The sequence below is a fragment of the Aethalodelphis obliquidens genome, unplaced genomic scaffold (assembly GCF_003676395.1).
Source record: "Aethalodelphis obliquidens isolate GAN/ISIS:26980383/991018 unplaced genomic scaffold, ASM367639v1 scaffold6, whole genome shotgun sequence".
Taxonomy (NCBI): Eukaryota; Metazoa; Chordata; class Mammalia; order Artiodactyla; family Delphinidae; genus Aethalodelphis; species Aethalodelphis obliquidens.
Window position 1 is genome coordinate 6,723,635 of NW_020837950.1, and position 25,985 is coordinate 6,749,619.

At 36.8% G+C, this 25,985-nt stretch overlaps 1 protein-coding gene across 2 annotated transcripts in view; it reads left to right on the forward strand.

The window, feature by feature from the left end:
• The window catches only part of GABRA2 (gamma-aminobutyric acid type A receptor subunit alpha2), a 121,727-nt gene that overhangs the window by 32,210 nt on the left and 63,532 nt on the right, over positions 1 to 25,985 (forward strand). For both annotated transcript variants that reach the window (XM_027104069.1, XM_027104070.1), the window contains one exon: positions 17,921 to 17,988. In XM_027104069.1, the coding sequence (XP_026959870.1) occupies positions 17,921 to 17,988 (68 nt within the window). The remainder of the gene's footprint in view (positions 1 to 17,920; positions 17,989 to 25,985) is intronic.

Genomic DNA, 25,985 nt, shown 5'->3' on the forward strand with positions numbered 1-25,985 from the left:
TTATGAATTTCTTGAATATAGGAACTAAGTCATCTTGATTGTTTAATCTGCACAGCACTTAACACAGCGTCCTGCATAGAGTGTCGCTCAGTAAATGTTTAATAATCGAATAAACCAGTTTAACTTTATCATCTTTTGTCCTTTTGCAAACCATTGCTTTACTGCATGTAAGTCTGCTAAGGCTTATATTCTCTCCTCTTAATAATGACCAGCAACTATACGGCAGATGCTTACAACCAATCATTAAAATTTTAGAGACAATTCTAAATCTTTTACTTAGTAGCGTTTTATGGTTTATTATAATGATTTCATCTACATTTAAAAAAAATTCTAGTTCTGTTTCCAAACTGTGCTTTTCTTGTTGGCTGGAATGTAAGTTAACCTGTACCATGCAAAGCAGTGTTTTTTTTTAATGAAGTTTCTTTTTTCAAGCTTTAAGGAGTGTTGTCTTTATTATTTTTGGAGTTCCTGAACAAATGAGATTCCCAAGGAACCATAAGGCATTTTATCTGGTTTCACTGCTCCCAGAGCTAGTAGGACAGGAGAAGGGAATCTTCTTTTCATCAGAACATTGATGTTCTGCTTTCTGCCCCTCTCTTTTCAAGGATGTGAGGGAAGCTCTCACTGCTCTTATAGATCTTTCATGCTCTCATTTATCATTGTATTGTAATACAAAAATAAAAATCACTATATGAGGGGTCGTTCCTTGTTGAAAGTAATTATTTTAAAAAAATAGAGTTCTAAACAATTAGAGAACTTACCAAAAGTTTTTAAAAATATTACTTGGTACATTAAAAATATATTAGAAACAGGCAATTGTAGATGTGTTGTTTTAGCAACACATTACTGAGGAAAGAAAGGTATGACACCTTTCAATCATCTGATAATTGATGGGGCTGACAGTGCCATTTCTACAGTGATTGTCATGGATATCATGAGTGTCCACAATTGAAGGTGAGCCCTAAATTGTTAGAGAATGTTAAGTCCAATTAAGATTTATTTTAAGATTATCTCTTTAAATTTGGAGTGAGTGGTTTGCATTAGATTTTACAACAGTAGTAGAGAGAATATGCCTGAGAATGTCAAATCCCATAAGGATTTTGTTTCAGAATATCTCCTTAAATTTGCAGTGAGTGACTTTTATTAGACTTTACCACAAAAATGGGCAAATTTTGGTCAACTTTTGCAAACCAGTGTCTATAGTTTGATAGACTTTGTCAGGAGGAAAATATTTTAGTTAATGCCTTGACTCATTATTATCTTTATGACCCCATGTACACTATATTTAAATTCTCCGGGCTTTCATTTCCTGTTTCAAAATGAAGACAGAATTGCAGATCACAGCATTTGTAAATAAGAGACATGTTTTTTGATAGTTGAATGAATGTATTAAGACAAGGAGCTGTGTTTGAGAGTTATCCATTACCTGTGAAAACAATTCATCATCAGTCCTTATGTAGAGAACATTAATGTGGCTAAGATAAATGGATCTGTCACGTATTTTTAGGTAGGAATTAAAATGGACAATTCTAACAAGTAACCAAGCTAGTACATAAGATCCTCGTAACTGGCATGGCATGCAGATGAAAGGGTTCTGTTAGAAGAGTGTGTAGAGTTCCCTCTGAGTTGAATCTAGATCAGTTGCGTTGCAGAAGGTGGTTACGCATGGACGTAGGGGCAGGAGCGTGCTAGTGTAGCCACATCTATACTAGAACCAACCCGGCAAGCATGCACACCTGGAATTCCTAATTAGCCAGTGTGTGAAACCGAGAAATGGTTAGAATATTCTTAAAGCAATGGCAGTTCTGTTTTGTCCACATTCTCGTCGACCTCACAGATGTATTTATTTAGCAGTGTCCTACTGCCACATTGAAGGCCATGAGAAAATGTTTTCAATGTTGTCTACCACAATCAAGTTGAAAGTATGATATGCAAAGCATGTTTTAGTTGAATGTTGCGAAACAAAACACAGACAAAGATGAAACCCCTGTACTTTCAAAGTCAGAAAAATTCAATTCCTCCTGACATAGCGTAGCATATTAAATAATAGTATCCTCTAAGGAGCTAAGTGTAGGGTTTGAGAGTGGAGTTTAGAGATCAGAATTTATGACATTTTTTTTGGTGAGAATCATCAGTGCATCATGGGGTATCTTGAATGAAGCTCAGAGACAATCACAGAGAAAGAACTGCATTAATAGCAAGATTTAGAGTTGGCTTTGCTTCCCTAAATGCAGCAAAGATCATCACCATCATCATCATCACCATCACTTATTGAGTGCTTGCTAATTGATGAGTGCTTACTATGCTCTGGGTACCACTGTAAGTACATTTTATATACCAACTCGTTTAATCCTTATACTGACCTCATGTTGTAGAACTCTTTCAATTTTACAGAATGAAAGCTCCATGAATACATTTTATTCTGTTTGTGTGTGAGCACATTGTGTGTCCTCAGATCCTAGAATAGTATCTGGCACAGACCATGTGTTCATTAAATCTTAGTTGAGGGCTTCCCTGGTGGCGCAGTGGTTGAGAGTCCGCCTGCCGATGCAGGGAACGCCGGTTCGTGCCCCGGTCCGGGAAGATCCCACATGCCGTAGAGCGGCTGAGCCCGTGAGCCATGGCCGCTGAGCCTGCGCGTCCGGAGCCTGTGCTCCGCAACGGGAGAGGCCACAGGAATGAGGCCCGTGTACCGCAAAAAAAAAAAAAAAAAAAAAAAATCTTAGTTGAATCCACAACCGAGGAAACTGAGGCACTGAGAGATTAAATAACTTGCCTCATATTATAAAGATAGTAAATGACAGAATTCAGATTCAAATTGAGGGCTTTAAACTTCACACAGTCCTAATCAACTGAAACTCAACATTTTGGGTGAAAGACGTGTAATTCCTTCTCTTTAGCTGTTGAAGGTCTATGAGGCCAGTAATAAGACTCCTTTATTTCTCTCCTAAACTCACAGAAAACATAGACACAGGAAGCAGACCTACGGTGATTAGAATATCAGTTTTATTTCTGACCAAGCTGGATTGGAGAATGTGGCTTACACGCGTGATCATGGTCAGGCTTCCTAATACTTCACCCCAGGAATATTGGGGCCTGTAGATAGACACACAAACTCGTAGTCACTGTTTCATATGTATGGAACCCCAGTAGTGTAGCCAGAAAGGGACACTTTCAGCTCTGTCTCTGGATGAAAAGCTTATGCTTGATATTGCATGCTTATCACAGGAAGCAAGAACACAGGACACAGCACTCCTGGGGCAGGTAGATCTTAACCCAACAAAGTGTTCAGTTCCTTCTCCGAATCTCACTTGCCACAGTTCTCTTTCAGGGGAGGCATGAATGAGTGGGGAATGGGGCTGGAAGTGTTATTTCAATACTGTTCTCAGGAAAATGTGAGGACTGGGGAATAAGGGTTCCCCCTAACACTAGATCAAACCTCCACAGGGCGGCAGTTCCTTTTGCCTCCCTAGGAAAATAGAATACGCTAACTCTGAAACCATTAAATTTGTTCCTCATTGTCCTGTGACAATCTCTGCAGACCCAGGGCTTATGTGAGTCTCAGAAGTGATTTTGATATGCAGACTCTAGACTCCTCAAAGACTTACTTACTTGTGCCTGCCATGAATCCTGTAACTGCTTGATAAACTTCAAGGAGAGGAGCTGTTAGATGCCATAAATTTGGGAAGCTGGAAAGCAGTGGCCACTTTCTGCTCAGTGAGTTTGCCTCACCTCCTAAGTAATTGCCACTCTGATTCGTGCCTGGGCCAGAGTGTGAAGAGGTGGTGGCAAGTGGGTTCTTGAACGGGAGATTTCCAGAAAGTCAAAAAATCAACAAGTAGATTGACTTTGGCGAATCCATAGAGAGGGACTGGACAGGAGAATAAAATTGGAAGTCTTGGGAGAAGAGATTACAAGCGGATCAGTAGAAAGCTGATTTTGATTTTCTGAGAACTCCAGAATTATTAAGGTTTTCTGAGGCACACAGTAGAGCAGTGGTTGAAGAAGCGATTTTTGGAGTTTAAAGGATGAATTTGAGGGAAATGGTGTTCTTTCACGAGGCATGATGTGGGCGGGAGCATTGAGTGCCGTGATCCAGCTAACAATTAACAGGGATATGATCTTGGTCCCTGATGTGAAGCAAGAGATGTCACACATTTCAGCAGATTCAATGAAGACAGAGATGAGGGCTCTTGACTCTTGGAACAGGTAATAATACATCACCATTATGAGAATAACGGACGAGGAATGTAAACAAAACTATTTTAACCACATTTAGCTCCAGTGGTCTAATAAGCTGATGAAGTGTATATTTAGAAAGAGCTTGAAAGAGTCTTACAACTGAACTTCCATTCTAACTGACCTAGTCGTATTTGAAAGTAATGCAGAAAAATATAAATAAATAAAAACAAGACAGAAAACGTGTAGCATATTAGACTGTAATGTATTTTCTTCCAATCATGCTCTGGTAGTGCTGTGCCTAACACAGTCCTGATTATTTGAAGGTTCTTGTGCCCTGGGGGGAATCTTTGGCAATGAGAGTATCAGGAATCCTACACATTTAAATGAGCTATCCTGCAGGAAGTGCTAAAGTGAATGCTTTGTGCACATAAAAATTCTTCTCTTGTTTTCTTTGATTTAATAATAAGAAATTTGAGAATCCATTTAAGAAAAGTTATTTGCAGTTAAAAGGTCTACTGGGGGGAAAAATGGAGCATCGCCTGACCCCAAAGGATATATTATCTTCACTGAGCTTGCAGAGAGAGGGACAACCGCTGTTTAAGGCACCATTTAGAAAAACAATCTGTTGGAGTATTTTTAAAGCATGATGGATGTTTAATTCTAAAAAATATTGTTCAGCACATCGAAATGCTAGGACTCTATTGATTACTACACATTCCCCCATGTTTATACTGTAAGAAGCGAACAATTGCATTTATAAGGACTATTCAGGTTAAGAGAATCCTGGCAAAAAACAAAATAAGAAATTGGGATTGAAGCATTTAATATAAATTCCCAGCACTGATATGACTCACCAGGCAAATGAGAAAGTGAAGTGTCGGTGTGGGTGGAGGGTGCCTCGCAAGGGAGTAGACTGGGATATTTTTATCAGAATGTGCATATTAGGAGTCTAGTCAGTTCGTGGCTGCCGGCACGGTGTGTATAAAATGAGTTAGTGTGTATAATTATATCCAGGCCTCATCCCAAAGAATTTTGGAATCTGAGGTACAGGTGGTGCCAAGTCTGACATACATGGGGCAAGACTAGATGACAGATTCATATCTGAAATAAGATAATGTGCACAAGAGTATACACTGGTGCCATGAGTGAGGGAAGTTAAAGGATTACCGTGCTTCACCAAGGTGGGACCAAGTGTCTTCATTCTTGAGGCCATAACTGAATTCAAGAGAAACCACTGAGAGCAGCTGCGGTTCCACCGGTTGGTTGCTTTGCATTATTCCAAACAAGCAGTTGGAATGATTTTTAAAAAGTCACCTAGTTTATTTGAAAATGCTGAATTTACCAAATGGTTTGGGTATTGTGTTAATCGAAGGTCCAGAAGAGAGTTCAAGCATTAGAGAAACTTAGGAGTAATTCCCAGGAAGAATTGAGAATCAGGATATGATGAGATGAAATAAAAGAACACATTAAAATTCACACGTTCCCTCTGTTTTTCTTTCCTTTTTCTATAGAAATTATGAACCAGTATCTTTGAAAATTTTTCTTAATTAGGATTAGACTCTGGAATAACAAAGCTCTTGACAATTACTTTCTGCTTGCCAGTCTAGGAAGCTTAAATCCTTTCCTACACATAACAGAATTTAGGATTATGCAGAACTGTGTAGTGAAACAAGAGTTTACTTGCAACATGTCATGGTGGTTAATATTACAAGTTTTAGTTGGACGTGAGTTTCTATCCGGGCTCTGTCACTTAACTGTTTTTTAACCTTGGACAAGTAACACATTTTTTTCCAAATGTCAGCTTCTGCATTTGGCGTAATACCTAGCTCACAGTGTTTTATGAGAGAAGATAAGATAATATATACAAAACACGTAGCAAAGTCCTGGCATGTAGTATACACGTGGTAAAAGCTGTTTTTATTCATTCTTTCCTAAATGTATTTATTTTTTAATAAGCATTCATTGAATGCCAAGTACGTGTCAACAATAGTTCTAATCCGTTGGAATATTATAAGTGTACAAAACAGATTCTTGCCCCTAAGTTTACATCTTTGTGAACAGAGCAAAAATAAATACACATAGTGAAGTACATTATGTAGTATGACAGTAAGTGATGAATGCTATGGAGAAAATAAAAATAAATAAATAAAAGTAGAGCAGGGAAGTGAGTATTGGGAAAACTGAAGGCAAGATGAGATGTTGACATTTCTATGAGGATTTAAAGAAGGAGTCACATATATGGATGGCTGGGAAAATAGCATTCTAGGATGGGGAGGGATGCAGTTAGTTCAACGGCTTTAAGGTGGGAGTATGTCTAGAAAAAGAAGGCCAAGTTGATAGAGAGAGATGAAGTGAGATATATAATAGAGAGGATGGCTTACATCACTGAAGGCGTTGTTGGCCATTATAGGAGCTTTGGTTTTACTCTGAGTGAAATGGGGAGTTTTTTCAGAATTCCAAGTGGTGGTATGGCATGATTCCGTTTTCTCATGTTTTATAAGACCCACTCTCAGTGATATAATGAAAACAGACTGTATGAGGGCAGAGGTGGAAGCCGGGAGACCACTGTTATCCAGGTGAGAGATGGTGGTGGCTTAGACCAAGGTGGTAGCAGCAAAGATCTTGACAGGTAGCAGAATTTTGGATATATTATAGAACCAACAGTTTTCCGTATGGATTGGATGTGGGTGTGAAAGAGAAAAGACAAAGATAATTACAAGGTTTTAGCCTAAGCACCAGCAAGCATTGTAATAAATGTAATGAGTATTATTATTTTACAATTTGTGGCTTTTTGTTTTATGCACTTAAAAAAGAACAGTGAACTCCCTTATGCTTCCTTGTAACCTCCACAACACTGTGAAAATGATATGCACCCAGCTGGTGCTGAATAAGTGATTGTTGAACCTTTGAGGGCTATGGGGACAATGCTACTGGTCAAAGAAAATAGTAAGGCATGAAAACATAATATGACCTTTCAGAGAGAAACTTCTTTTACTTTACAGCTTGATCTAGGTCTGGCTCTGCCTATGCATTCCCCATTCAATTGTCTGATCCAGGCACTCTGCTCTAGCCATTCTCCAAAATCAGTACGGATGCCCACAGCCTTCTTGACTGCAGAAAATTGTCTCCCTTGTTAGGGAGCCTTAGTAGTGATCTGGCTTCATTGTTCTCTGGCCACACAGAGACAAGTACTGTACGGTCAATGGAAATGGACAATGGATGAAATTACCTGACTAAATAAGTCTAAAAAGTCTGTCTAGAATTTTTCTTACATGGGCAAAAGGCAGTCTCAGTTCTTCTCTTTCTGTGGTGATATATTCTTAAGGAACTAAAGAGAGCGGCCACAATATTTTCTGGAAATGATGTATTTCATTTCTGTATTAGGTTTATATTCTTGTGAACATTTACAGATGGGATTCATAAAGACATCCACACTGAGAAAAGAAGCAAACATTATTATTTCTGGGAGGACCAAAGGAAAAATCAATTACGTAGCTTACTTACTATTTCTGTTTTTTCATCATAATCGGTGAGTCACAAATAAAAGCAAACTACCGAGACCCAACAGTTCAGACACATAGTGTCAGCTCCCTACAAACAGGAGAGCTGGGGGTGAGACGTACTGGGCACAAGTGAAATACCTTGATTTAGCTATAACTGTCCCTGTGACTATAAACTGGATGTGTTTTTCTTGCATGAGGTATAAAGGCTCATTTATCAACGTTTCTCTGCCCTTATAGCAAAAGGCTGAGAGTTCCACGTTCTGAGCTCAGTGAAGGCAAACATGGGGTGAATCTCTTTGATCTATTAGCTGTGGTTGTACAACAGCTGCCTTTTAAAACTGCCTGGAGAGCTGAAGCAGCAGTTTAAAAGACTACCAGGAATGGCAGGAACAAGTAAGGGTGGACAAAGTGGGAATCATTGTCTGGTAAAACCCCAAATGTATCAACCTACAAGTTTATATAACGAATACTGTTATAGGACATGGTGCTGGAAATTTAGGACAGTGGGGAAAAATCAAATGCTCATAACACTGTATTAGAGCAGAGAAGGAAAAAGGATAAAATTTAAATGCAAATCAAAAAAGGAATGAAGCAACATGATTATTTGCATTGAAATATTTTATGGAAGATATACGATCAGAGCTGAGAAATTAAAAGTATACTATAGGTTAATAAAGAGTAAATTTAACACCATTATAAAGCAATTATGCTATAATAAAGGTGTTAAAAAAAGAGTAAATTTAATTTTTTATTTCAAATACGGTCTGTAATCACTATCCTTGGAAGGACAGTTTTTTCATGCATGAATCTTTAATGTTATTACATATATATATATATATATATATCTTTTCAAATATTCTGACTAAAAATTTTGACTGTAAAAATTTTTTTCTCATATCTCTACTTCTTATATAGTAGTAAATGTCTAAAATAAAAATATTTTAATGTTCTGAAAAATATATAGACATAATTAGGATTCAGGGACAGATCTAGAACAAAGTAAAATAATGTTATGAATCACAAAGGAGACTGAGTTTGGGAACTTGCATTAAACTGAGTTTTCTGACCAGATCTAGGTGTAGCATCCAAAACAATTTTAAAAGACCACCAAAGAATTCTACTATCACTTTAATTTCACAGTTATCTTTTTTTTTTTAACCTTTCATTTATCTCCTGCATCTAGTGCATCTTTTCTAAGTTCCTTCTGCTGTGTTTCTGCCCTCACTTTGAGGTCCAAACCCTATGCTGTAATCTACTTTCTTAAGACTTCTCCCTAATTAGAAGTCTAGGTCTCCTAAAATTGCATCAAAGGGGCCTATCAGGGGCTTCCCTGGTGGCGCAGTGGTTGAGAGTCCGCCTGCCGATGCAGGGGACACGGGTTTGTGCCCTGGTCCAGAGGGATCCCACATGCCGCGGAGCGGCTGGGCCCGTGAGCCATGGCTGCTGAGCTTGTGTGTCCGGAGCCTGTGCTCCGCAACGGGAGAGGCCGCAACAGCGAGGGGCCCGCGTACCGCAAAAAAAAAAAAAGGGGGGGGCCTATCATAAGAATTAATAATCATTACTGTTAATGGCTAGCTAGCTCCTTCTCCCTTCCTCCCTCCCTCCCTCCCTCTCTTTCTTTCTTTCTTTCCTTCTTTCTTTCAACTATGAGACCACGTAATCAAATGAGTTGAAATGATAGAAGGGAAAGGTTCTGAGAGCAAACTAAGACAACTTTTAAAATTTTTAAATATTTTAAAAGAAGCATGCATTAAAGGATGTTTTGAGAAGCCTTCTCTGACACCCCAGTTTTGATTCAGAGTCACTCCTCTTCTTACCATCAGCTACCTCCTACCTCCTGGCATCACCGCTTAGCATGATTGATTATTTTTACCATTTACACATGCTTTGTAGACAGTCATCTATTTACTTGTTTCTTTCCCCTCAAAGACCATGATGGCTACATACTCTGTTCTTTATTTGTCTTTTATCTAAGTGTATTACGTAGTGTAACAATCAGTCCCTCAATTATCATTTTTTTGAAGGAAGAAAAACAAGAGGAAAGAAAGGAGGAAAGAAAGAAAATGTATTTATCCATTTATCAGTATCTTTCTACATGTAGCCCTTTTCACAAGTTCCAGGTTTAAGATAGACTGATATAAGGCTTTTGATTTTTTTTTTTTTTTTTTTGCGGTACGCGGGCCTCTCACTGTTGTGGCCTCTCCCGTTGCGGAGCACAGGCTCCGGATGCGCAGGCTCAGCAGCCATGGCTCACGGGCACAGCCGCTCCGCGGCATGTGGGATCCTCCCGGACCGGGGCACGAACCCGTGTCCCCTGCATCGGCAGGCAGACTCTCAACCACTGCGCCACCAGGGAAGCCCAAGGCTTTTGATTTAAATATGGGACAGTTCAACACGAAAATTTATATATTGGTATGTGTATACACATACACACAAATATATACATATAAATCACATATTATTATATATATGTATACACACACAACAATATATAATACGTATATAAACAAAACATATACACACATACATATATATATTTAGGTATATCTAATACATACTAATATGTAACATATACATATTACATCAGGTATATGATGGAATGAAAAGTTGAAATGACATCATGTTTTATAAAACCAGCACCAATTATTTAACTGGACTGTAGGTTTCTTTATTATCATTTCTATATTATTTTATCTCCTCAAATATATAACTTTAGACTGGTGCATGGCAAGTGTGTAATAAATATATATATGATGTGACTATACTGTCCCTAAAGATACCAAATAATCTTAAACTAAATGAAAAGTTCTTCCAATGGTTGTGTTTTTGAATGACATTTTATTATTGAAATAGTTATTAGCATGGGATTTTTAAGTAACAAAAAATGTTTCAGTACAGCTCTCTAAGTAGCTGTTGAATTTGGATGAGATAAAATGAATATAATTATGCACAGTTCACAGGGTGATCATGAAATTATATATAAAAATTTAACCCAGTCCATGCATATAGTAAATGCTTAATAGGTAATAAGTTCCTTTTACTATCACACAATGGGAATTCAACAGATAAGACAAGTATTTAAGGGTTGCTACATAAAGTTTCTAAAAGTTCCTAATTACATGTTAGGTGTAAAATAATCATAACATTTTCCAATATACACACTGTCAGGAAACAGCATCCAGCGATGGGTGATAAAGTTAATTACTTTAGGAGATTTCTTTTTTCCTTTTATAGTAATTTGGGCCAAATTTATTTTTAAGAAGAAATTGATACTATCATCAAATTACAATATCAGTTAGCTCCATTTTATAAGTACAGAATTTCTTTTTGAAGCTGATCCAAGAGATTCAGGGAAAGATAGCAAAGGTTTGTAATATTGCCAACAAGGCTCTTCATGCATTTACCTTTAGGATGTTGTAGATGAAAAATGTTGGATTGTTGAATATGAGAACTGAACTCTATTAGAAATAAAGGCAAATGATCTTATGCTTTTAGCATCTGAATCTAAAACCATGCCTTAAATTTTTTCCCTATATGTTTAATGTAATTCAGCAATTTACCATCATAATACTTTTTCTACATGTAATTTATTGCAGGTTATCCATAGATGTAAAGATAATACTTTATCTCATATTTGAGTGTGACAGGATTGGTAGGGCCTTATCCTTGACCATAACCTTCTGTGATAATCTATGTTGCTCCATATTAGGCACATAGAACAAAGTCCTGGACACTGTTGAGTGGTGAGTAGAGTGGGGAAACACACAACCATTTAACAACTCCTCATGCATTAGAAGTTACAATATGATTTGATTATTTCATTTGAAGAAGTAAACATTTCTGGAACCAACAGAAAGACTAATTAAATACTCAGGGATGGCAAGGACAACTTCAAAGAGGAAGTGTTATTTGAACTTATTTTTTAAGAACAAGGATTAAATGAGAGGGCATTTTATGTAGAGGAAAGAGAAAGCACCGCCCCCCCCCCCCCCCGCCTGAAAAAGAATGAAGGAGAATAACATGGAGTTGGGTATGGCTAAGGTATACAGTGTGGGACAGTGCTGGATCAGGATGGAAAGGAGACAAAGATCATGAAGGGTCTGATGTGCTATGCTGTGATCTTCGAACTTGATCTTTAGGCAAAGGAGAGTCATTGAGAAAAATTTGATCAGAGAAGAGACATCACATGATTTACTATTAGCAGTGTCATGGAGGGTATATAGGAGTTGGTGAGACTAGAAACAGGAAAACTAAAAGAGGCCATTCCAGAGGTCATTGCCAGTGAGGATTGAGAGAGAAGGGAAAGTCAAGAACAATGTAGGAAATATAATCAACAGAACCCAGTCAACAATTAAAATGCTGGATATGAGTAAGAAGTTCAGCCTGAGACTAAAAGTTTGACAACTGACAAAATGATGGTGGCTTTTACCAAGACTAGAAATAGAGGAGGCAGAAATTTGAATATTTGAACCCATGGCCTATATGAGCTTTTGAAATTTAGTGTTTTCAATGTCTATGCTTCTATTACATTTAAATGCTTTCCTTCTACAAAATAGAAAAGAAAGAACTGAAAAATTATTTTGCAAAGTAAACGAAAATATTGCTGTCCACAGCAGTATTTTGTGAGGATGGTGAAAAGGTCATAAAAGAAAGAGTCAATTAGCAAGCTTTAACTTATGCACCTTTTTTTATAAGAAAGAAAATTAATACAGTGGAATTTTTTCAATCCTTTGTATTAGTAATATATATGCACACACACATATACATGTGAATTGTAGTTCTTAGCGCATTAAGAATGCTCAATTTATGTTGATTTATAAAATAATTCATTATCTTAAAAAGGTAAAAGCTTATCATTATATATATTGGACATAAGAATCATTTTTTATTAATATGTATTTGGGGAGCAAAATGTAAATTTATATCAGCATAGTTTTTATTTTTAAATTCTCATAACTTAGTTGTTAAGCTGGTTTCTATCAGTACTTAGACAACAGCATAGGATTTCAGGTTGGTGATTAATAAGCTCCAAGTTTCTAACTAACCCAGGGATACTAGATATGTAATAGCCTGTGCTCAGACTAAACTTTGAACTCTTAGTGTTCTAGGGTATCCCATGTGCTCTGGATTCCATCTTTAATGACTTGAAATGGGATGGGGTCACTAGAATCTCCTCAAAAGAGAATCTAACCTGTGATAGTAAAAGTGAGATCTTTGAGAACATCTTCATTCTTTCCCCTGTCAGAGTCCCACACTGAGCATGTAGCAAAATCTTGATGAAACATTAGCTTGAGGAACATAAATTGCTTCTGGCACCACTAACAGCTTCCCTTTGAAAACATTCTCTCCCTTGTCTGTCAGGCAGGGGATGTCTCTGGACAATACTTAATAAACTCTTAGCAGCTATTTGTTAATTGAACCAAACGGTCCCACTAAATCCATGGGAATCAATGTGCATTCAGTCTCCTCTTCCCTTTCCTAGTTGATTTCCTTTACTAGTGCTTTGGGGAGAGAGGTGTGTCTTCAGCTTCCTCACCAGAGCAAGCTGAATCATTAGGTACTGAAGAAAGACATTTCAAAGAAAGAGAAGGCACTACAAATCTTCTACCTGGTGATGGTTCTAAGGGCCAGAACAGTCCCAAACCTTATTGGGGGATAGATAGACCCTCCAGTGATTTCAAAGTCACATTCATTTGTAACCCATAATCAGTGACTGTCATGATGGGGTATGTTTAGTTTATCCTTTGAGGACTTTGTGTCCTGTCCACAAACATACAGCCATCGTGATTCTTGTTTTGGATTCCCAAATGTGCTATACTTTTTAAATCAATGCATTTTCATTAGCAGGAAAAATATCAAAGTAAATAAACAAAACTACAAGAACAAACAATATACAAAGATTCAAAAATTTAAAAGCACCAGGAGCCACACTGAGAGGAAATTTCATGTATTCAATATATGTTTATATTTCATGTTTCCAAATTATTGCAAAGAATCAAAGTCCAAAACTTAGAACTATCATGAAAAATGATTGTAAGAAAACACAATTCATATTGGTTTTATTATTGGTCTTAACTCTTCCTGATTTTATGGGCACTATATTTATCAAACACGTGTTAAGTGTCTACTGGGAGGAAGATATTGGATAAGCAGCAGCAATTCTTTTGTGGTGGAATGGTGACAAATTATATGATCAGATTCCAAGTTTCCAACTTTTAATAGGGAACACTAAGCGCCATATACACAAAAGTCGGTTAAGTATTTGTTGACTTTACTGAACTTGACTGATGACAAATGGCACATGTAGCTGTTAACAGAAATCATCCCAGGAAGCAAAATGTCTTTGTTGCTGCTGAGAGAGTAAAGCAAAACAGCAATGGCTAACTTGTCTTAAAATATGTGCACGACATCCTATTTATGACATATGGTGAGCAAAATTATTAGCATCCTCATCTTCTTGAAGGGATGTCATTTACAGTTTGATTTTACTCTCCATCTTATGAGTGTGTGCCCTTATTGGTATTAGTGTTATATCTAAATTACAGGGGTGAAGACGATATACCTTATTGCTTGGATGGTTAGCTGCAATTAATTAATGTCTTTTAATACAATTAATATCTTTCCTGACTCCTTAATTATTATCTTTTTTTTCTTCTTAGAGTATGTGAATGATGTTTGTAGTTGGCTTTGGCTTCTCACAGAAGCAGACTCTAAGATACACAATCATCTGGGAAGGGATATCAGGCGGCACTAGCTGAGGGAGGTCAAAGTGATACAGGGAAGAGAGGACAGCCAAAGCAGGGTTCCATGGTGAGCAGGTTACTGCTGAGGACAGTTGTAGTTTCCTCCCTGGAGTCATCTGGGAAATGGTGTAGAGCATGCCTTAGAGTTGTCTCCACTGAGAGGGAGAGAAAGCTGAGTTCCTCCAACTCTCTCATCCATCGTTGGTTGATGGCTGTTCCCAGGAACACAAACTTTTCTGCAATTACACTCTGCCCTGCACAGCCAGGAAAAGCCCTCGGGCAGAGAATCACAGGAGCTTGCAGCAGAACATCCCAGCATGTAGAGCAGCGGTCCCCAACCTTTTTGGCACCAGGGACCGGTTTCATGGAAGACAGTTTTTCCATGGACTGGTGAGGGGTTGGTTCAGGAGGTAATGCGAGCAATGAGGAGCAATGGGGAGCGGCAGATGAAGCTTCGCTCGCTCACCCGCCGTTCAACTCCTGCTGTGCGGCCCGGTTCCTAACAGGCTGCAGACCGGTACCGGTCCACGGCCCGGGAGTTAGGGACCCCTGATGTAGAGGAATCATGATTGTCAAGGGGCTATGGACAAAGAACTGGCAGCAGATGCTACATTGGTCTTCTATGGATGTATACTATTGTAAATGTTATTAATATAATTATACTATCAAATTTTTTACTTGGAATCATCATCTATTATAATAAAAATAATCCACACAGATATTTTGCACGTAACTCAGAATTTCTCTCCTCTCCAGGAACTTTCCTGCCACTAGACCTAAAAACCTACTTCCATTTATTTCAACATTCTCTCTTCTCACCCTGATATAATTAAGGATATTCCCTCCTCCTTCTTCCCTCCATGTATATAATGTCAATCTCTTTTAATGAATGCACTACCTGCTTATTCAGGAATATTCCTCTTTCACTGATCTTGTCTCCTGAATATTCAGCGGCTCCCTTAGTCCCTTCCATCTGCATTGCCAGATCCTTAACTATCTTCCACCTTAAACAAGCAAACAAAAACTGTCTCTTTTCCCCCACCTTCCCTTGTTGCTGGAGTCCTGTTTCCCTTCACAGTTGAACTTCTTAAAGGTTGTTTAAAATCACTCTAGGCTCTTCCTCTTCTCTCACTTCCCTCACTTCAAGCTGGCCTCTGCACACATTACTTTACTAATGGCTCCCAGGTCTCTAAATTCAGTAAATATTCCAGACTTCAGATTACTGGATCTCTCAGCAGCAGTGACTGTACGCAACTCACTTCTTCGCAGTGGTGTAAGCTGCCTTTGTAACACTATAATCTCTAGCTTCAGGGACACTTTATTTTCCTCTACTTTTTCTGAACATGCATAGCAGGAGAATATTCCTTGAAATGCATACATTCTTTAACTGTGTTTATGACGTCCTTAAACTTTGAAATTATTTTCTTTAAGATAACTTTGCCTATCTCTGTTCTGTCTTGAGGTGTTGCTCTTACTGTTTAGAGCTTTGAGGGTAATTTTATTTTTCTCCCTTTAGATTCTTAGTTGGCACCTCATGGCAGCCACTAGGATGATCACATTCTCCTTTACTCTTTACTTGCCATTTGGTGTGTAAGTGGATATTCTTCATGTCCTTAGCATGAATATATTCATGTATTTTTATCAACTCTCTTTTCTAACTTTACAACTCCAGATTAAGGAGAATAAATTCCATTTGCCTCTATTTGGGTGAAGACTACCATAACATTTTAATTTCTCTCTCTTGGAACATTTTAAACCAATATCTATAGTGACTAACGTTTTATTCAATTGTTTATTGAATAAATGTGAGAGCACGATTGATTTTGTATGAGTAAGAGGAAAAAATCATATATAATCCAGGACCAGCTACATAATTTGTGAGGCCCAGTCCAGGATGAAAATGCACGGCCCTTTATGCAAAACATAATGAAGAATTTCAAGGAAGCAAAAACAGAACATTAGACCAGGCATGGGACTTTTCTGAGCACAGGGACCTATGTGACTGCACAAATTGTATAGCTATGAAGTAGACCCTGTGCAAGTGTTTGGGGGCAGGTGGCAGCTGAGAATTAACTTTAGAAATGAGTTTCAAATGAATTTTACAACAAAATTTCACGAATAACGTTTTTCTGGAATAAAATAGTATATAAAATAACAATGTTGAAGGAATATATTTATTTGGGACACCGTAAGTGTGCTTTTGGCACAGAGTATTGTGGTAAATAGAAATATGTAGTTGATAAGAAAATACTTTTAAATTTATTCTTGACTGTGGTGCAGTGCTTTGTTTACCCTGGGGGCTCAGGAGCCAGAGTGCTTAGTTCCTAAAACCTGGCTCTATCCACCCAACAGAGTGTGGGTCACGGGACACACTTCCTTAACATTCCGTACATCAGTGTACACATATATTGGGATGATAACAGAGAATCTATCTCATAGATTTCTCATGAAGATTATTACATTTCAAGTCCTTTTAAGAGTAAGCATTCAGTCTACTCTGTTATTTCAAAATCCTTTTGCTTTTTATTTTTGCTTTAGTGGGTACAATATTCCAGACTCAGTTTACTGTCTCTTTCATGGTTGTGAATTAATGTTCAGTAAAATATTAAAATATTGCATGATATTGTTTGTGTAGAATTACACATTTGACACTTAGCAGTTAAGGCATTAAGTTCATGATGGTAGAAATTAATGATGTACTTTTTTCTTATAAGAACACTGAAAGGGTTTTAGTTTTAAATTTTTCCTTTGAGCTTTCCCCCCATTGCCATTTGGCTTATTTAAAATCAAAGATCTAAATCACCTGGTTAATAAAGCAATCCAGTTAATTGTGCTACACTTTATAAGTTACATAAATTTCAAATCTAATTCGATTTAATCTTTGCGGTTTAGGCATTCTTAGATACATGTAAAGGCAAGTTTGTTTGGAAGTAATCCTTGTGATTAATGAATGTTATTTGCTTTTATTTTTATGTTACTGAATGATAAAACTTTTTATAAAATATGAATTATGTTTATTTATAATGATTAACAATGTGTTTGTGCTTTATTGAGAAGATACACTAATTTACAAACTAAATCTCTACCAGCATGAAATACCACTTGAAATATTTGGTTTAATGGTCAATTACAGGACTGTATCAAACAGTAACCATACCAACTGTACTTTATTTTCCATACTGGTGGTACATTTAAGATAGTTTCTGAGAAACTATTCATTCTGAGCAGTGTGCGGAAAACAAAATGCTCTAGTCAGGTATAGTTTCCAAATAAGAATGTCATAATCCTTCTAAGCATTTAGGATTGTTACACCCTATGAAGTAATTAAGTAATACAGCTATTTTTGTTGGTTGTGAACGTTGAAAAGAAAGCAAAACCGAAATATTCCCAAATATCACAGAACTTTCTAACCATGCCATGTACTTGACCCCTTCTCTCTCCTGTGGTTCTCATTATATAATGTCTATATTCAATCTCTTTTTCTTACACCAGACAGTATTACTGAAGTCTTCACTAACATCTATGTGACCAGTTTTGGCCCCGTCTCAGATACAGATATGGTGAGTTTTTCATTAAACAGTATTTTTACTTCATATAATGGGAAGTTTGGGGGGTAATTTAGAATAAACACGTATTTTTAGTGTTATAGATTCTGGATCTGTCTCATGCCTATTTAGTCTGCCCAAATACATGGAGAGTTAAGGCTGTTAATCTGCTTATATCTGTGTGCACCATTCTAACTTGAGTGTTCAGATTAACCCTTCATATTTTATATTATCTTCAAAATTTTCTACCCAGCTGCAGTGTGGCAAACAATTGTTTAAATAAAAATAATGATATTACTGAGAACCCGGTACGCGGGCCTCTCACCGTTGTGGCCTCTCCTGTTGCGGAGCACAGGCTCCAGGACGCGCAGGTTCAGTGGCCATGGCTCATGGGCCCAGCCGCTCCGTGGCATGTGGGTTTCTCCTGGACCGGGGCACGAACCCGTGTCCCCTGCATTGCCAGGCGGACTCTCAATCACTGCGCCACCAGGGAAGCCCAAACCACTTTGTACAATTAAGGCCCCTACTTGACTTCCATACGTCTGGGGCAGTTTCATAGATAACTGCTTCTTACAGGTTGTGGTTACAGTCGGTGTTACAAATGGAAACCTTCTATTAACATTGAGTAAGGTGGATTTCTTGTCATCCTAGTTACATAAATACACTACATACATTCATACATATAAATTAATCTAAAGAAAACTAGAATCTTAACATTCTTGAATTCTATGGAACTGGTCTTTATTTTTCTTTAAAATGAGATCAGTAGAAGACGGAAATTAGTCTGTTGGGTTAGAAATCAGTGGACTAGATACATCATTGATAAATCCTTGGTTAAGCATAAGAATTTTAGTAATCCATCTTCCACTTCTACTGCTATCTACAGTGCTCTATTATAGAAGTTTTTTTGTAAAGATTATTTTTCATCCACCTTCCTTATGGTCAGGGAATGAGAATTAGAGGAGATGCCCTTGTCCCTGCTTTGCCTGGCCTTTCTCCATCATGTCATCTCTTCCCAATTTCTTCCCTTTATCTGATACCCCAAGGGGAAGGATAAGTGTGCAGGTTTTCCACCTGGATAAACACACAAAACTAAAGGTTTTCCTTTTTTGCAGAGGCTCATTAACAATATTAGCCAATTATTTTTTATTGAAGTATAGTTGATTTATAATATTGTATTAGTTTCAAGTGTACAGCATAGTGATTCAGTTATTTTGTTTTCAGATTATTTTCCATCATAGGTTATTACAAGATATTGAATACTGTTCCCTGTACTATACAGTAAATCTTTATAGCTTATCTATTTTATGTATAGTAGTTTGTATCTGTTAATCCCATATTCCTAATTTACCTCTCCTCCCCTGCCCCCCCCCCCCCCGCCTTTGGTGACCTTAAGTTTGTTTTCTATGTCTGTGAGTCTATATCTGTTTTGTATATAGATTCATTTGTATTATTTTTTAGATTCCATATGTAAGTAATATCATACATTATTTGTTTTTCTCTGTTTCAGTTACTTCACTAAGTATAAAATTCTCTAGGTCCATCCATGTTGCTGTAAATGGCAATATTTTATTCTTTTTCACAGCTGAGTAATATTCCATCATATACTTATATACCACATCTTCTTAAGACAATTTTCTATTGACAGGCACTTGAGTTGTTTCCATGTCTTGGCTATTCTAAATAATGCTACTATGAACACTGGAGTGCATGTGTCTTTTAAAATTAGAGTTTTTGTTTTTTCCAGTTATACACCCAGGAATGGGATGGCTGTATCATATGGCAACTCTATTTTTAGTTTTTTGAAGAACCTCCATGCTGTTTTCATTAGTGGCTGTACCAATTTACATTCCCATAATTATCCATTTTATTGGGACCTCCCTACCTTTCCTTTAGGGAGCAGATATGCTGCTTTTATCACTAAAAAATCAGTTTTTCTTCCACCCAGAGCCATTTCTCTGGCCTCATAGTTCTTTTTTACATTAACTTGGATGGCTGAAGATGTAAAGTGGAAGAGGGGTGATGACCCCCAATGTTGGGGAGGTGGTTGATACCAAACACTGCTGATCTTTGAAGTTCTTTCAAATTAGAATGTGAAGATTTAAGTGCTTTTGTTCCCCAACTTCAGGCATTAGCTACAATTCTGCAACAACAGGAAAAATCCCACTTTTCAACATAACTCTCCTCCTCCCTTGCAGTATCCTATATCATGACGTGAAATATTAATCCTCCTCTTTCCATAGGTTAATTTCAGTGTACACAAACTTGAAAAGATCACAGATACATATTTTTAGTAAGAGTGTGTATCCCAAACATTATTGGTTGGCAGTAAAGATAATATTTCTGTGAAGCTTGTCTTAATAAATGCTCTCTATCTTAGAGACCATGAGAATGAGCACCTAACCTCTATGTGGAGTCAAGTGCAGAGAGTCAGAATTTTGTCTAGCACTACATTGAAAAATTAGCAGAATATTATATAAATTATGGTTCTTATATGGTAAGCTATGGTGTTTTATCACCAGCCAAAACAGAAAGGCAAATGATATAGGAACCCAAAATATCAAAGTTTTCAATGTTTTAGATTTTGTGTAGTGAATATTAATACTAACAGTTACTATGCTAAAGTTTTTTTGTTTGTTCATTTTGCAGAGTGAGTTCTTTTACCTGAAAAAATCAGAAGTAAACAAACCTTCATATATGCTTTTTCTAGACATGCAATTGTTTGTTATTTGAGGGTTTTAGACAAACAGTTATATTTTTGACAAAATATATGAAGAGACTTTTTTCCACTGGTGATAATGGATTAAACTAATCCTCCTCTTCTTTGTTCTGACCATTCTTTGGGATCACTGAAAAATTTAGAAAGCTGGTAGCTTCAACTCAAAATGGATTAAAGACTTGAATGTAACACTTGAAACCATAAAACTCATAGAAGAAAATATAGGGAGTAAGCTCTTTGACATTGGTCTTGGCGATGATTTTTTAAAATTTGACACCAAAAGCAAAAATAAACCAGTAGGACTGACTATATCAAACTGAAAGCTTCTGCACAGCAAAAAACCATCAATAAAATGAAAAGGCAATCTACAGAATGGGAAAAAAATATTTGCAAATTATGTATCTGATAAGGGGATAGCAACCAAAATATATAAAGAACTGGTACAACTCAATATTAAAAAAAAAACAAAAACCACAATCCAATTTAAATAAGGAATAAAAACTGAATAGACATTTCTTGAAAGAAAACATACAAATGACCAAGAGGTACATGAAAATATACTCAACATCAAAAATCATAACAGAAAAGTAAATCAAAATCACAATGAGATCTCTCCTCACACCTGTTAGAATGGCTATCAACAAAAAGACAAGATATTCTATATGATATCACTTATCCACTTATATGTGAAATCTAGAAAATAAAATAAACTAGTGAATATAACAAAAAAGAAACAGACTCAGAGACAGAGCGAACAAACTAGTTGTTACTGGTGGGGAGAGGGAAGGGAGGAGGGGCAAGATAGTGGTACAAGATTAAGAAGTACAAACTACTATGTGTAAAATAAATAAACTACAAGGATATATTGTAGAGCACATCACAGGGATTATAGCCAATATTTTATAATAACTATAAATGGAGTATACCTTTAAAACTGTGAATCAGTATGTTGTGTACCTGAAATATATAATATTGTACATCAACTACACCTCAATAAAAATAGTTTTAAAAAAAGGCAAGAGATAAATGTTGTCAATGATGTGGAGAAAAGGGGACCTTTGTGCAGTTAGCAGCCATGTAAATTGGTGTAATCAGTATAGAAAACAGTATGGAGGTTTCTTAAAAAATTAAAAATAGAACTATCATATTATTCAGTAATCCACTTCTGGTATATATATTCAAAATGAAAATAGGATCCCCAAGAGAAATCTGCACTACTGTTTTTTTTTTTTGTTTTTGGCTGTGCTGCATAGCTTGTGGGATCTTTAGTTCCCCCACACAAGAGACTGAACCTGGACCCATGAAGTGAAAGCACCGAGTCCTAACCACTGGACCGCCAGGAAATTCCCTGCACTCCTTTTTTTAGTCACCATTTTCCACAATGCCAAGATATGGAAATATGATGTGATATATATATATATCACATGAGAAAGAGTGAAATCCCGGCATTTTTGACAACATGGATGGACCTCAAGGGTATTATGTTAAGTGAATAAACCAGACAAATATTGCATTGTATCACTGACATGTGGAATAAAAAAGTCATAAAGAGATGTTAGATAAGTGGTTGCCAGCTGCTGAAGGGTGGGGAAAATAGGGAAAGGTCAGTGAAAGGGTATAAACTTTCAGCTACAAGGTGAATAAGGTCTGAGGATCTAATGTAAGGCATGGTGACTATAGTTGATAACCCTGTATTGTATAATTGAAATTCACTAAGAGAGTAGAACTTAAATGTTCTTGCTAAAAACAAACAAAATAATAAATAAATAGATATGAGGCGATATGTTAATTAACTAGACAGAGGGAATCCTTTCACTATGTATATCAAATCACCACTATGATTGTTTCAAATACCTTAAATTTTTTCGTCAATTATACTTCAATAAAGCTGAATTTTTTTTAAAAAAAAGGAAAATAAAAAGAAACTGTGATCGTTTAGTTAGTGTTTCCATGTAGGAATTTCTTCCAGGCATTTGATGGGAAATTTATATATTTTTACAAATCCTAAATTCTGGGAAAAATCAAATAAGAAAATGGGAAAAATCATTATAATTCTCCTGCAAGAATTAAAGCTTAGCATAAGGAATCCACGGATGTCAAGTTGCAGCCCAGAGCAGGGAATGCTGATGTGTGAAGCTGAACACTCAAGGTTAAGGACAACAAGTCCCAGAACTGGGACAGGACCGTGTCTGAGTGAAGCAGTCATGATCAGGTAATAATGTGTCTAGCAGTTGTGTGTCCTGTCTGCTGCTGTCATTTTGAAATAAATTTGAAATAAATATTAATAAGCTATATGCAAAAATAAATATATAAAAATAAAAAGGTGGGAGCTCATGTTAGGCGTATAGTCGTTGGCAATAGAGCAAATTTAAACTCATCTGTGAACTGAATTCAGAATGTTGGTGTCTTCAGTGACTTTAGCCCAAGAATTTAAAGAAATTTTAACAGGCTCAAGTTAGGCTTTCTTATTTTGGGGGACACTACCAGACATTAGATTAAATATGAAAATGCACTCATATTCCAAGCCATATAGGTTGAATTAACTTGAGTAGAATTGTGTTTGACAACATTTAAATATTTAAAAATCACTTATTTCTATTTTTTTAGTTTTCTTTATGTATTTTGGATTATGTGTGTGTATGTATGTGAGCACATGCACTTGTATACTGAGAAATTCCCTAAAATGAAATACATATTTAACATCTCTTAGGCTCTTGAGACGCTTGAAGGCCCTAGACGTTTTTTCCTAATACACATTTTCTTTGAATCACCTAGCCTAACATAGTCCTATATAATTGTCTTTGGTCATGTCAAATTTTCTACTTTGTTTCATCTTTATGCACCTTGTTTACTCAGTCTTACCAATAGTTGGGTTGGGGGGAGTCTAATTAGTTGCAAGACCACTAACTGGGTTACTTACTCTATCATCAGAGTCCAGTTAGAGGAAAGGATCCATAATGGTAATCAGAACAGGGAAAATCTCATAGAATGAATTATAGATTAGTACAAGATGGTTAAATAAAAATGTAAAAGAAGACTCTAAGCAATATAGATTTAGCAGATGCAGAGGGCAGCATCTGCTTCTGGGGTGAAGCATCATGAACAAGGAAGGAACTCAGGACTCGTAAAGGAGTCCTTCCCCTAAGGCCAAGACTTAAAGCTCACTGGAGAGGACTTTGTGGTTAGAGGAGTATGCACCTCCTGCTGGTGAAGAAACATATGAGGGTACATGCTGAAGCTGGTCAGAGGAATAGCCTGCCTGCTGGCTGACAACTAACAGCTCGGCAGTCCTTTGAAGCTGTGTCAGAGAATGACAGTGCGCCTGAACCAGGAAGAGAACCAGAAAGAAAAGCCCTCTTCCCTTGCTATGACATGGCAGTATCCCTCCAGCACCTTCTAATGGCAAAGCCTAATATTGTGTGAACTGGTGAAGGAGCACTGTTTACAGAGCCCTTCTCCTGTGTCACAAAGAAGGGGAAAGGAGGGTGGACTTGGAGCTGAGAGGCAATTCACTAATAATAGGTGTACATAATAATGTGTGATATGAGGAGGATTTTGAGGGAGAGTCAAGAGGTAGTTTGACCATGCAACAGCTGCTGTTTGATACGTGTCCAAATCTAGAGGAGAAAATGAAAGCTGAGTAATTCATTTACACATGTAACACAGACACACACAAACACACACACTTACTCATATTATAAATATATCAGGGAAGACAGAGCTCAATTTAAAAACATGTATACATTTTGTGAAGAGAAATGACTTGGATCTCACGGTGCTCACATGGAGTGATTTCCAATCTTGATATTACTTTTGTTGGAAAGCAAAACTAATAATGAGGACGAGTTTGATATATGTTAGTATGGATGGCCAGGTCAAGAAATGAAACTTATACGTGCGACTCGAAAGAGAAAGAAATTTAGTATGACGCAGAGGTACAAGATACCCACATTATTATTACCTATACATAAAAGTGGATATGAAGATATCTAATTCATGTCTTACAGAAGAAATTCGTTAATGGGAAAACAGTAAAGAATAAATTTAATTTCACTTTTGGTAGCTTAGCTAATACCCTTATTTCTATGCAGTGTGCATACTCAGTAGCAAGACTTAAACTCCTAAGTCCTCCTGTGCAGGTCAGTGATGTAGATTTGCTATGACATTAGCCTGAGAGGAAAAAGCAGCCTAGCAAAAAGAATTAAGAAGCAAAAGAGCAAACACACACACACACACACACACACACACACACTGCTGTCTCAGAATCATTATCTAGTGAAATTGTCCAAAGAAAGTTGCAGATCTAAATTATAATTAAAGATTGTAATTACAGCCAAATTAAGTACAGTTTTTTAAAAAATTTTTTAAGCAATTAAGTAAAATTTTTTTTTTTAATTTCAAGATTTAAAAAAATTCATGAGTAAGAAGGTAAACTTGGGGATGTACTAGCAGCTAATTGACAAAGTTGGTAGTAGCTGACTGCACATTTAAGCAATTTATAGCTCTTCTGTGTGTAGTTTTTACTTTTTTATTTGGTCTATATAGGGGGTCTTTTCCCATTCTGGTAAGCATTTTCACTGTGTGAGCATATTCTTCAGATATAAGTGGTATAGCCACCAACTATTGCACTGAAACCTAGACTAAGAACTCAGCCCAAATGGTTACCTCTTGCACTGCTAAGTGTTAGGGTTAGATCTTGAATGATGAACACTTTGAAGTCATCTCAAGATTTCTGATCTAGAGTTTACCATTAGGCTATTAAGAAACAGGCAGCCAGGTAAGTGGTGACCTTGGTTTATTGATCATATCAATCCCCTTAGTTAGTACTTGTCTATCTTATGAAAACACAGAGTGCATTAACTCTTAGAAACCCCAGAAGCTATTGGGATATTATGTAGTTCAGTAGTTAACATCATAGAGAGCTTTAGAGAATTATTAGATCTTGATATTTGGCCAAAAATTAACACTGGGTTTAAGCTGTCAACACTTATCAGAAGTTGCCATCTGTTAATGTTTCCTCACTTTCAAGTCAGAATGTAGAAGTTGATTACTGGACAGTTATTGATATTTTGGAAGGATAGGAATTAGACTTAGCTAATATTCAACCAATATTTTTCAGCACCCTCCTAGAATTTTTAATAATGTTCCTCAAAATGAGAATCATAGACACTTGTGTTGGGATCAGTTGGAGTATTTATTTAAAAAGTGGTTTTCTAGGTTCCTTCTACGATCTGTGGAATCATAATTGCTTGTTGTGGGGCATGACAGTCTGCCTTTTAACAGGGTTGAGGTA